The 12,960-nt window shown below is 40.6% G+C and overlaps 1 protein-coding gene across 1 annotated transcript in view; it reads right to left on the reverse strand.

Annotated features, from left to right (window-relative positions):
• Window positions 1-12,960, reverse strand: part of EEFSEC (eukaryotic elongation factor, selenocysteine-tRNA-specific) — a 217,154-nt gene that overhangs the window by 150,004 nt on the left and 54,190 nt on the right. The window contains exon 2 of the mRNA XM_015426092.1: window positions 2,847-3,054. Within this exon, the coding sequence (XP_015281578.1) occupies window positions 2,847-3,054 (208 nt within the window). The remainder of the gene's footprint in view (window positions 1-2,846; window positions 3,055-12,960) is intronic.

Below are 12,960 nucleotides of genomic sequence, written 5' to 3' on the forward strand. Positions count from 1 at the left end.
CAAAGGCCAGCATCTATCTTTGAAAAAAACCCACTGTCTGTAATCTAAGCAGGGCAAATACTGACAGATTGCCAGTATGTGATAGACAGAAGACTTCTAGGAAGGCAAAAACCAGCCTAAAAATCAATTCAGAAATTTTGCCCTTACTCTTTCACATGTTACACAAGCTGCTTGCAGGGGGCATGAGGCATAAAGATTTCAATGTGATATCACTACTATGGTATCAATACAACTACTGCAATGCTGTTATTGGTGTATAAGATCATCTCCTCATAGAACATGGTTGGTGCTAGCCAGCAAATGTGGATATGGCCCCACTTGCTTTTCCGAAAAGAGTCCATCAAAGCTGGTACAGTATCACCACACAGGTCTATTGGTGGGGCTATAACTAGGTTGCCAGTATATTGGACTGGGGAGAAAACACAAGCCTTCTCCAAACCCCACCTTCCCCAATGCACACTTGTCATTTTCTTTCCACTGCTGCATAAATTTGCCTGAGCCAAATCTGGAAAGATAATTACAGACAAGGGTCATAAACCAGGACTGGTGGCTTGAGGCAACTACACATCTCCTTCATTTCAGAAATTCACCAGACACACAGAAACATAAAGCCAAAACGATGATTTTAGGCAGTGGGAGAGAAGATATGAAGAAAACTGTTATGTTCAATGTGCAAGCCTTCTGACAACACCAATTCACATTATTTCAAGTAAAATGCCATGAGACAAATTCTGTTTGTATTAAACCATAGAGATGGAGATCACCTAAAAAATGTGAGATTGCATGACCCTCAGTTTTAATAGTGGAGTAAGGACAATACAGTATTTTAATTTATGGGCTCTTTTTCTGGGGAACACACTTGCTCTTTTACTTCCAAGATATTCCAGAAGGCCTGTGGTTCCTGAGAAATTATGGGGTTCAAAGGGACACAAGTGACACAAGAGAAGGAGGTGAAAGGACTTTTAATATGACTTCAGTATCCATGATGTATACATATATTTATCACTTTGATCAACCCTACAGTCAGAAACTTAAAGACAAATTCCTCAGGCTACTAGGGCGCTGAAGGTCACACAACATGTCTCTAACATGGTCATTTTCTCTTGATTTATAATCTAGCCCATATTTAACCTAGTGTCAAGTAGTAGTAATAATCTTGTCATGTAAAAGCAAGCAAATCCTTTACATTTTCCGGGAACAACATTAGAGATTGAGGATAAACCCAATTATAAGTATTAAGCTCAAGTATAAATTTCCCAAGTATAACTCATCTGAATATTACTCTCAGTTGAACATCTGTTGCCATTATGCTCAAACATAACAGATGCATCACAGATGTACTATAAATCAAACTTCCCAACAAGTAAAAAAATCTCAGGAAATCCGTCAGTTGGTTTCCTTGTAAACCTATAATTTTGCTTAATTTTTGCCAATACCATGCACCCCTTTATTGAGAATATATTTTTATGTGATGCTGAAGCACACTGATTTTACTTTGCCTGACTGATTTTACAAACATCATCTAGAGCTATGAAATTGTTTATGGCTCATTTGGTGCCAATCAGAAATGTGGGCTTAGTCATTTTAAGATTGCTCAGAGCAAAGTTGCGGATAGTTACTTACCAAAGGAGTAACAAGAGGGGAGAGAAATCAAGCTACGTGACAGGTTAACAGAAACAGCTCACTTAACATTTGCTTGCCCTCCAATACCTATCTTGAAGGAGAGTTGAAAGCAATGGAATTTTGTCCCTATCAAATCTACAAGTAGAAATTTCACTCGGTGACCTTTATGGTATACTGATGAAAAGGAAACAGAGCAAAGAAGAACACAGAGAGACTGATAAAACAGTAAGATAGTTATGATTGTTTAGCGGAACAAAAAGACACTATCCTGCAATCAGAGTAAGACACGAAATGGTTTATGCAATCCAGTTTGGCTGCCTTTTTTTGTCCTCTTGTATTTGTCACTTTTCAAAACAGATACCCGGTTTACTTCTGCTCTAACCCTCTGAACTTGAGAAGGGGGCAAATGAATATAGTGAAAGGAGAAAATTACCATGTTACTTTCTCCAACACAATTGTGCAAAAAGCACTTAATTTCTCCATTCTTCCACTTCCTTAAGTATGACCACATTGTCACCTGCAGCAACTCCCTTCACAAGCAACTTGAAGCTGGACAGTAAACTGTCAATATTTCACAGGAAAGAAAGCTTCACGTCCAGCTCAGGAACACAGCAAACGAACTCCTAAACCCTTTTTCCTAGCATCAAGGGCTATAAAATTTTTAATAGCCATGCAGAGAGAGTTGCCATACAACAACCTTGTGTTCAAGATCCCAAAACACTGGAACTGGGATCACAGAATTTTTTTTAAAAAAATGACAGTTTATTCTGCTCAATCATGATTAATGGATATATTGTATAAAAGTAATATACTTTTCAGGTACAGTCTTGCAATAATTTAAATCTTCTGAAACATGAGGTTTCTTTACCTATCTTGAATCTTTTTGAGGAAGGCATACTATGAGATTACCAAATGGCTAATTTAGGGGTATTTTGCACATGTGGGCTAACTCTTGAAAGTATTCCCATATTTTAAAAAATCAGCAAAGTGGTCATGTAACAATACGCACTCATATATGATGCTCTGAGCCTCTCGCCGAAGACACTTTTGATTTACAGATCTTCTTGACCCATTGTCACATGTTTTCTGATATGTAATTCACAGAATTATCCCAGGGTTATTCCATCAAGATTTGCTTCAAAGCCAGGCATATCATGACACAGAACAAAGAGAGAAGAACAACACAGCTTGTGTTATGTAAGCAGCATGACTTTATAACTTACTTGGTGTTTTCCAAGGTCTTCTGCATTTTCTTTGTCATTTTCTCAACATCAGCCTGTCGCTTCTCCTCTGGAAGAAGGTCGATTTTGTTCAAAACCACTATCATCTTCTGGCAAGCAATCTGCCCAATAACCAAACACTCCGCTGACTGAGTCTGCATCCCCTTTGTTACATCTATCACAAGCATCATCAGGTCAATTATCTGGGCACCTGAGGGGGAAAAAACCCTAAAATCAGCAACCAAATTTGCAAAGACAGAGATACCAGCTCACTGAAACATGTGCCTGAAAATTCTGCCCATATTTATTATTCCCAAACGAAATAGGAGGCTCAGGTAAAATTCCAGAGGGTGTCCTCAAACAAAATCATCTAGCCTTTTGATCAATTTTATACCAAGACAGGAGTTAATTAAAACACAGAAGCAAATCAAAGGTTCTTTTAAGTTTGCTCTATAGTGATAGTCTCAAGAACTTAGAAATACATATTACTTCTTTAGAATTAAATTATGCCTCATTTCAGAAAACCACATCTTCACTTGAAATTTAAATTGAACAATTTAAACAGTTTGGTTTTTGTAATGTTGATTTGGAAAGGTTACAGAGCCTCTCAAAAGGTTAAAATTAAAAAATTCCTCACAATATAATACTCAAAAGGTATAGCACTGGGGCTCCCAAAGTATTGTACCAATCCATTGGCACCTCAAATGAGCATCCCTTCAATATTATCAACATCTGTATGAAAAGACAGGGAATGAATATGAGCACTGTGCATAAGTCATGGAGATTTTATAACTGCATAATTTCCTAATAGCTTCTCAACAGGATTTTGGTGTCTAGTTGAATTTGACCCACACATTCATCTAAGTAAGAGCTCCCTTGCTAATTTATTAACATGTAGACAATGAACTAGCAACTAATGGCTTGGTTCAACCTGGGGGTGATTCAGTTGTATGCTCCTTCCTCATATGAGAAGCTAAGAGAGTAGTCCTCAAGAAGTCTACTCAGAATCCTAGTTAAATGTAATCAATGGGGCTTACTCCCAGGAAAGTGTTCTTACGATGGTACTGTCAGTTACTTCCTCATTTGGGGGGAAACCATAGTTTGCATATCCTGATATATTTTGCCCAACACTAAACAGTTCCAGAGATTTTAAAAATCTTATGAATATAATGATACTCCTTTCCTGAGTGCTGGAAGGAGTTGGGTCCCAACAAGAGTTTAAGCCACCTGTGCCCTGACCTGGGTAGCCCAGGTAAGCCCGATCTCATCAGATCACAGAAGCTAAGCAGGGCTGACCCTGGCAAGTACTTGGATGGGAGACCTCCTTGGAATACAAGGGTTGTGACACAGAGGCAGGTAATACCAAGCCACATCTCTGAAACGTCCTAGTCCCACTAGGGGTCGGAAGAAGTCACCATGACTCCAGACTCACAAGTACAAGTACACACACACACACACACAATACTCGCAAAAAAAAAAGTTTACGCCACCTGTGAGAGAACAGTGACCTACTTTGGGGTCAGAAACCACTGCCTTAACTGCTAAAGCAAAAGTAAGAAATAAATTGAATGCTGTTGCCATTAATTGATCCTTACTTTAAAAGGTGTCAAAGATAAAGTTTCTACCAACAAGTGCTGCTGCACTGAATCCCACTGACTGGGACAAAAGTGGAACATAAATATTTTAAATAAAATATTTTTATGCATTCCCTCCTCCCTCCCACTTTTACCCCAAGGCTTCATTCACTTGCACCAATGCATTCACAGTCACCAATGGCAAAGGAAGCAATGGCTGCAACCTATGCACATTGCCTCCTGTACAGTTGCCACCTCTGGCTGGACCTGAACTGAGCTCCAGCCTGCAATGTTGTAGTGGTGGGTCCCAAAAGGTAGAATAAGGGAAGTACAGAATTGGATCCCACTTCAGAAAGTTTGATAATCTTAAGGTATATCACCAATAGGTAATGATGCAGCAGAGTACATCCTATTATGACTAATTACTGTGGCAGTGCACAACTGGCTTTTTATAGTGACCATAGATAAACTACAGTGCACCTAGAATATTATTTCCTATAGAAATTCCTCTGAACTTTAATCAGTACACTCCGCCTTTAAATCCAAGAGCTAGTGGGAATTTCTGAATTATTGGAAGTAATTTGTTAAATATTTAGATTCATTGAGATGTGTGCTATAGAGTTCACATAAGAACAAAAGGCAGCACTATGGATCTGGAAAATATCCAAGATGAGGACCACATTCATTTCAATCCTGAGCTCATTTGTGTGGCATGAACTCTAAGCTTCAGTTTCCCATGTGTAACAGAGGAAAGTGAGAAGTTTGGCCTCTTCCTAAACATCAAAAAGACCACGTTCATGACCACCAAGAAGAGAAATGTCAAAATAACAGTTGACAATGAAGAGATCAAATGTGTAAGAATTCACTTCCTTAGGATCACAGATCAACCAAAACAACAAATGCAGTCCAGAAATAAAACACTGAATTACGCAGGGTTGCACAGCAATGATGAGCATGAATCAAATATGGAAGAGCAAGGACATCAACCTAGCAACCAAATGTAGATTAGTCTATGCTATTGTGTTACACATAGCAACCTATGGCTGCTAAAGTTGGACCATGAAGAAGTAAGAAATGAGGAAAATTGACTCATATGAGCTGTGGTGCTGCAGAAGACTTCTGTGCATTCCTTGGACAGCAAAGGTGACAAACAAACAAGTACTGGAGCACATAAAACCAGACATGTAATTGGAAGGAAAAATCATAAAACTGTGACTGACTAATTTTGGCCATGTCATGCAGAAGAACTCACTAGAAAAAGCAATTATGCTTGGATTGGTTAGCAGCAGAAGGAAACCAGGCCACCAAAGAACACAGTGGCTAGACACCATAAAAGTCGACACCAGTCTGAGCATGGAATGACTCAAAGAAACAGTACAAGATTGGAAAACGTGGAGAGAGCTGGCCCACAGAATTGCCAAGAGTCGGACACGACTGAATGGCCAACAACAACAACAGAGGAACCGCTTTGCCTTGCAGAGTTATGACAAGATATAGCAAAATAAACATGGCTTAGAAATTTGCAAAGCTGTTGATTTTATTTATATTCCACCTCTCTCCCCAACAGGGAAGCAAAGCAGTTTACATCATTCTCCTCTTCCATTTTATCCTTACAACAATGTTGTGAGGTAGATTAGAGAGAGTGTGAGACCATGACTGGCCCAAGGTCATCCAGAAAGCTTCCATGGCAGAGTGGAGATTTGAACCTGGATCTCCCAGGTCCTAGGCTGACACTCTAACCATTATACTACACTGGCTCTCATTTATGTTGATGATGAATGCTAATTCTCATACTTGTGTTACTTTCTATATTGGAGTGTGACCAACAGGGATGAACAACTCATTGCCCTAAAGCAGAAACACCCATGCATGAACAGTACATGACATTCCAACAGAAAGTGCTTTAATGAGAGCCAGTTTGGTGTAGTGGTTAAGTGTGCGGACTCTAATCTGGGAGAAACGGGTTTGATTCCCCACTCCTCCACTTGCTCCTGGCTGGATGACCTTGGGCAAGCTGTAGTTCTGATAAGTGCTGTTCTTGAAAAAGAGCAGTTTCTGTCAAGAGCTCTCTCACCCCCACCTACCTCACAGGGTGTCTGTTGTGGGGAGAGGAAGGGAAAGGTGTTTGTAAGCCGCTCTGAGACACCTTTGGGTAGTGAAGGGCGGGGTATAAATCCAATCTCTTCTTCTTCTTCTCTAATGAAGAAGTTAAAATGTCATCACATGAAACTGCCTTATACTGAATCAGACCCCTGGTCCACTGAAGTCGGTATTATCTACCCAGACTGGCAGCAGCTCTCCAGTCTCAGGGAGAGGTCTTTCACATCATATCTTGGGTATGTGGGTATTAGGTATGTCCTATCTGCTTCCTATGTCCTCTCACAGTCTCCAGTACAAGCATATTTATTCTCTTTAGCGAACACCAAGAGTGAAAAGCTGTAACACTGGGATAAGTATATGGAATTCGCTCCCTTGAAAGCATGATAAAACCCAAACATGCTTGGAAATGTCAAATACTAAAGGTATTATTATTTTATTGCATTGTAAGGAATTCTGAGATCAAACACTTAAAGATAAGCAATACAGAAAACACACTCTACAAAGCAAGGCAACTCCTTCATACAGTTTGTAGGAGGAAATCTCTTCCAGACATAAGCATCCCACAGACATAGCAGTAAATCCCTATTCTAGAAAAAAAAAACCATAACTATCATATAAAATGCTCTCCCAATCCCCCACCCTGCCTAAAGTTGCAATTCAGTAGGGTTTTACATGACAATACTGGCATTGCCTTCAATGTTGGACTTCAACACATTCAATAATAAAAACAACCACCACTGAACATGGCAAGGAGAACGGTAAAGGTGAAAAACATGCAGGGCAGGAATGGATGAAAGTTAAAATGGAGTATTCCAGCAGAATAGAAGTTTACAGTGCATACATGCTTGACAGAGGACTGTGTACTGTGGGGTCCTCCCACACCCCTCTAAAGGAAGCAAGAGAAGAAAATACTGATAATATGTATTAATACATTACATGCATTCATCACTTTTGTATCTTTTTTACATGTTATGATTATGTGAGAGCCTCTACACTCCTGACAAATTCAGTGGGCCCACCTATTACCCGAAGCTCTGAGGAAAGTGCATTTAAGGGTATATTCATGGGTTACCATTCCCATGTAGAGAGTAAAGCTCATAAAGTGCTTGACCCCAAAGTTTTCAGTGAATGCCAGGCCTATGTGAAAAGAATTTGGCAAACAACTCAAGACAATACTGAATTTGTGACAATAAAGGATCACCAAGATAAGGCTCAGATTTTCTGTCTGGATTAAGAGTTTAAATAACAAGAGAAATACAAAGATGAACCTACACAACAGTAGACTACTATGCATATAATCTCACTAGCAGGAGGATGTTAATTCAGGTATGAAAACACCATCACAGTAGCAGCGGTAGGGACATCAGAAACAATGACAGGAATAAAACAAGCTGATGTTATCACCCCATAAACCTGCACAAGTTGCTCAGAGAACATCTTCCAAAGACACTAGGGAAGAGGAATAAAAAGAGTAACTGAACTGTCTCAGTTTTCAGAGGATATTGTTCCATGCAGATAAAAAGTGATCTGAGAGATAAGAAAGTTCTTCAGAAACCACCAAAGGCAGACAAGCAGGACTCAAAATGAATCTGAATGAAGCAAACACGAAGAAGACCGATCTGCATACACGAAAGCATCATTGAACAAGGAACTGTGGATACAGCTGCCATGGATCAGATAGAACCAATTACAAATTAGAAAAGTCTTCTAAAAGGGGGAATATTATTATTTTTAATATTGAATTTCTATCCCGCCCTCCCCCTGCATAGCAGGGATCAGGATGGGTTACATCAAAAGTTATACAACACAATTAGACAATTATTTAAGAGTTAAAACACAATTGTAAAATGTAAAAAACTTACAACAGACCAGATGGCGATCAGTAAATTTATAACTTCCTAAAATTAATAATTTCTGTATGAATGTACACTAAGAACCAAATCCTGGGCAAGTGGACAGAACCGCAGACAGCAGCACAGAATGGATTGTGCTAAACGGAGCAGGGGAGGCCGATGTAATAGGACAACCACTGCCTCAACCATAGGCCCACCAGAGCATCTCCGTTTTGCAGGCCATGAGGAACTGTAATGTCCCACAGGACCCTGATCTCACTCAGGAGAGAGTTCCAGCTGGCTGAAGCCAGAGCCAAGAAGGCTCTGGCTCTGGCTCTGGTCAAGGCTAAGCAAATGTCCTTTGAGTCGGGGATCAGCAGCAGATCTTGGTCTGCAGAGCGTAAAGCTCTTCAAGGGGCATACTGGGAGAGACAGTCCTGCAGATAACTTGGTCCCAGACCGCAGAGGGCTCTAAAGGTTGATACCATAACCTTGGACATGCTCCAGTATTCAACTGGAAGTCAATGCAGCTGGCGAAGCACTGGTTGCATGTGTGCTCTTTGAGGTCATAGAATCATAGAATCGTAGAATGATAGAGCTGGAAGGGACCTTGAAGGTCATCTAGGCATATTAGGCCAACCCCCATGCCTTCCCTCGGCTTGCCCGGGCACCCCATGGCTACAGGGAGCTTGGGCAAGCCCCCCATGAGAAGGCGATGTTGAGCAACATGGTGGTCACTTAATTTGAAGGCTCCGTCTCTCCCCTCTCTAAGATCAACTTTACAAACCTGAAAAATCTGCTAGCCCACCAAGGAATGGGTAAGAATAACGGCCCTAAACATACATCAACTAAAGTGGCCATAAAACCATCAAAAAACTTCTTTAATCCAAAAAAATCTAAACCGAGCCCAGAAAACTTAGGAGAGGCTTCACCTAAAATGGTGGCTAATCAGTCACAAACTCAGGCCTCCAGATCCTCAGCTGAAAAGCCAGACCTCCCTCTCTTACTGGAGAGAATGGAACAGAGACTTTCTGCTAAATTAGTCGACATTCAAGCCGCACTGGCCAAAACTGCAAGCATGGCTGAGTTGGCTTTAAATATGTCCACTTTACTAAAAGAGGATGTTAAAGAATTGCAAGCACGGGAAACAAATCATAATGATTGTATACTCACCATTGAGACGCAAATGAGACAATTAAACCTGAAATTCCATGGGATTCCATAGGGGGAAGAAGAAAATCTTGATTTAATTTGTTTTACTGCAAAGTGGTTGGTTTATGCTTTTAATTTGGATGAAGGCATATGGCCGAATATTCTAAAAGCTTATCGATTGGGCCCCACGACTAACCCGAGGAGAAAGGGACAGAGAGACATTTTAGTCCAATTCGCTGATGGGAGGACGCGGCAGGGAATCTTAAAAGAAGTGGCTGAAAAGGGACACCTCTTATATAAAGATTGCCAAGTCCAAGTCTATCCCAATGTTCCACAAGAGGCATTAAAAATCCGAAAAGCTCTGAAAGGGACCACGTCTTGCCTACAACAAGCTAATGTAAGATATCGATGGTTGGCATCGGGAGGCCTTCAAGTGTCCCATCGCAGCTCCACTCTGCAGGCCATAGATGAAGACTCGGGTCTGGCCCTGCTAGAAGCTTTACGGATCTCTGAGCCTATGGACACCAGTGGAAGATCGATGAAATGGCACTTTGAATTGCCTGACTTGCCGTCATGCAGCCCGAGAACAAACCCCCGAGACGCTTCAAAATAAAAAGAGCTACAGGCAATTCTTGGTTCTCAGGGCGGGGGGGCTAAGTGGCCGCTTCATTTGTATGATAATTGGTAGTTAACTGCTTAGATTTAGGTCACTATACAAATAGATTTATTTAGCTTAACATTCATACGGGTTTGTATCAAAATACGTTTAAATACTGAGAGAGGGGAGGGAGGGAGAGTTGAGGTTTAGCCCCAATATATTGAAACCGTTTGTGGGTTCTTGCCCTTTAAGGAGTAAGATTCGGTCCCAAGTCAGTTCACAGGTTCACCGTTTTCGCGCCAAGAATTTTGCACACAGTTATGCTAATTACGCTCAGGAGTTTGACATTGCCAACTCGGTAACTTTGCTGTTAATATTTACTTACACTAGAATCTGTACTTACACTTTCTACTTACTATCAGAGGACTATACAACGTATTCTCCTTAAGCTAAGAAAAAAGTATAGGAAAGGTGCGAATAGTAACGCTATTAACGTTAGCAATCCTTTTTAGGATATTTAATATTTCCCCCTTTTTTTCTGATAGCTGTTTTCTTTGTTGTTATCTAAAACTCTGTGTGCAGTGAAGAAGCAACTGGACAGATAAGCATTCAAACTGTCAACTTTGCTTGCACTATAACTCATCAACAGTATATTGACAAAACTATATAGATTGCTTTTGCTCTGACAGAAAGACGGATAAATGATTTGCACCTGTTTCAATATTAATTAGACTATTCAAATTTATATTCACTGATTATAACATATTTAACTAAATTAATTTGTTAATCAATTATTATATATCAGACTGTTTTACCTAATTCATTGCACACTCCCTTTTATTGCACTTTTTCGCACTCAAACTGCACAAGCAAGCCTGGACAAACTACAGTCACTGGTGAGTGACTTACACACAGGAATACACTACAGTAGCTCTCATTCTAAGAAGCCAACACACTCCATTCACACAACTTCACCTAGTCGGATTCTGCATACCCCACACACAACTCTAACACTCAGAACGATATCATCTCTTAAAATTTGCTCGGTCAACATACGGGGAATGAACAACATGATCAAGAAAAAACGGGTGGCAGAATATATAAAACGTATAAGTCCAACAATTCTGTTCATACAAGAGACACACTTGCGCTCCACGACACATCCAATAGTGAAATCTGCCTCGTTCCCCCAACAATACATGGCACTGGGGTCCATGAAGTCACGAGGGGTTGCCAGACCCTTTGCTAAGAAAGTCAATTTTGTACTAAAAGATCAACTGACAGATCCAGCAAGAAGATTTATTTTTGTTAAGGACTCCATTGAAGGCTTCTATATATGCACCTAATGATGACCAAATCTCATTTCTAAATGATGTCTTTACAAAGTTCCAAACATTTCAGGAAGAACATGTAGTCATTGGAGGTGATCTCAACTACATTGCTGATACTGAATTAGACAGATTACAAAGTAAACCCAAGAAAGGTAGACAGCAGACAACCACTAGACTGGCGGATCTCTTCCACTCCTTCAACCTTGTAGATGTCTGGAGGCTACAGCATCCCAGTGATAGAGACTATTCATACTTTTTGGCGAGACAAAACATCTTTACAAGGATAGATTATGTTCTAGTATCATCCTCACTCCAGAGCCAGTTTGGTGTAGTGGTTAAGTGTGTGGACTCTCATCTGGGAGAACCGGGTTTAATTCCCCACTCCTCCACTTGCACCTGCTGATGTGACCTTGGGTCAGTCACAAGCTCTGGCACAGCTGTCCTTGAAAAAGAGCAGTTTGTGTCAGAGTTCTCTCAGCCCCACCCACCTCACAGGGTGTCTGTTGTGGGGAGGGGAAGGGAGAGGAGTTTGTAAGCTGCTCTGAGACTCCAAGTGAATGGCGGGGTATAAATCCAATCTCTTCTTCTTCTCTTCTTCCAACAACACCTACAATCTTCTGACATCGGTCCCCAACATCTTACAGACCATGCCTGGATAGACTGTCAGATATCTGATGCTACTGAAGACACCACAGACAGACAATAGTCTTTAGATACATCTATTTTATCACATACATCAGTTACACAGAGACTAAAAAATGGCATTAAAAACTTCCTGGCAACACATCAGAACACGAAAACAGATCCAGCGGTTCAATGGGACGCGTTGAAAGCAGTCTTAAGGGGCTCCATCATCTCAGAAGCTGTCCATCTAAAAAAACAAACACAAAAATTGAAGATGGAAACTTTATCCAACATCATCTCCCTAGAAAAGGAACACAAAAGAATGGTTCAAAAATCAAGCTACGCGAAACTTCAAGCAGAAAGGAAAGTGCTGGAATCACTGGATGCAACATCTATACAGAGGAATTTGCTCATACTGAAGCAAAAATTCTGGCACAAGTCAGCTAAAAATATGAAACTGCTTGCTTGGAGGGTGAAGGATTAAAAAAAGAAAGCAGTAATTGGCTCAATTAAAACACCTGGAGAAGACATTCACACTGCATCATGGGCAATTGCTAACACCTTTGCAAACTACGTCCTCACCAAAATTAGAGACATCAACACCTTCTTAGACTCAATCCCTACTATCAACACCCTATCTTCGATGCAGAAGATTACTTTAGATAGCCTGATTACACACAAGGAACTAGAAGAAGCAATAAAGCAGATGAAATGCAACAAGGCACCGGGGATAGATGGGCTTCTATAAGCTTTTATAAAACTTTCAGCTCCTCGCTCCTGGACCCTCTTCTTGCTCTATGTAATACTGCACTATGGGGACACTGACTACCTCCATCATGGTCTGAATCATCAATTATTGTCATACCCAAAAAAGGCAAACAACCAACAGACCCGGCTTCATATCGA

The sequence above is a fragment of the Gekko japonicus genome, unplaced genomic scaffold (genome assembly GCF_001447785.1).
Source record: "Gekko japonicus isolate JY-2015 unplaced genomic scaffold, Gekko_japonicus_V1.1 scaffold69, whole genome shotgun sequence".
Taxonomy (NCBI): Eukaryota; Metazoa; Chordata; class Lepidosauria; order Squamata; family Gekkonidae; genus Gekko; species Gekko japonicus.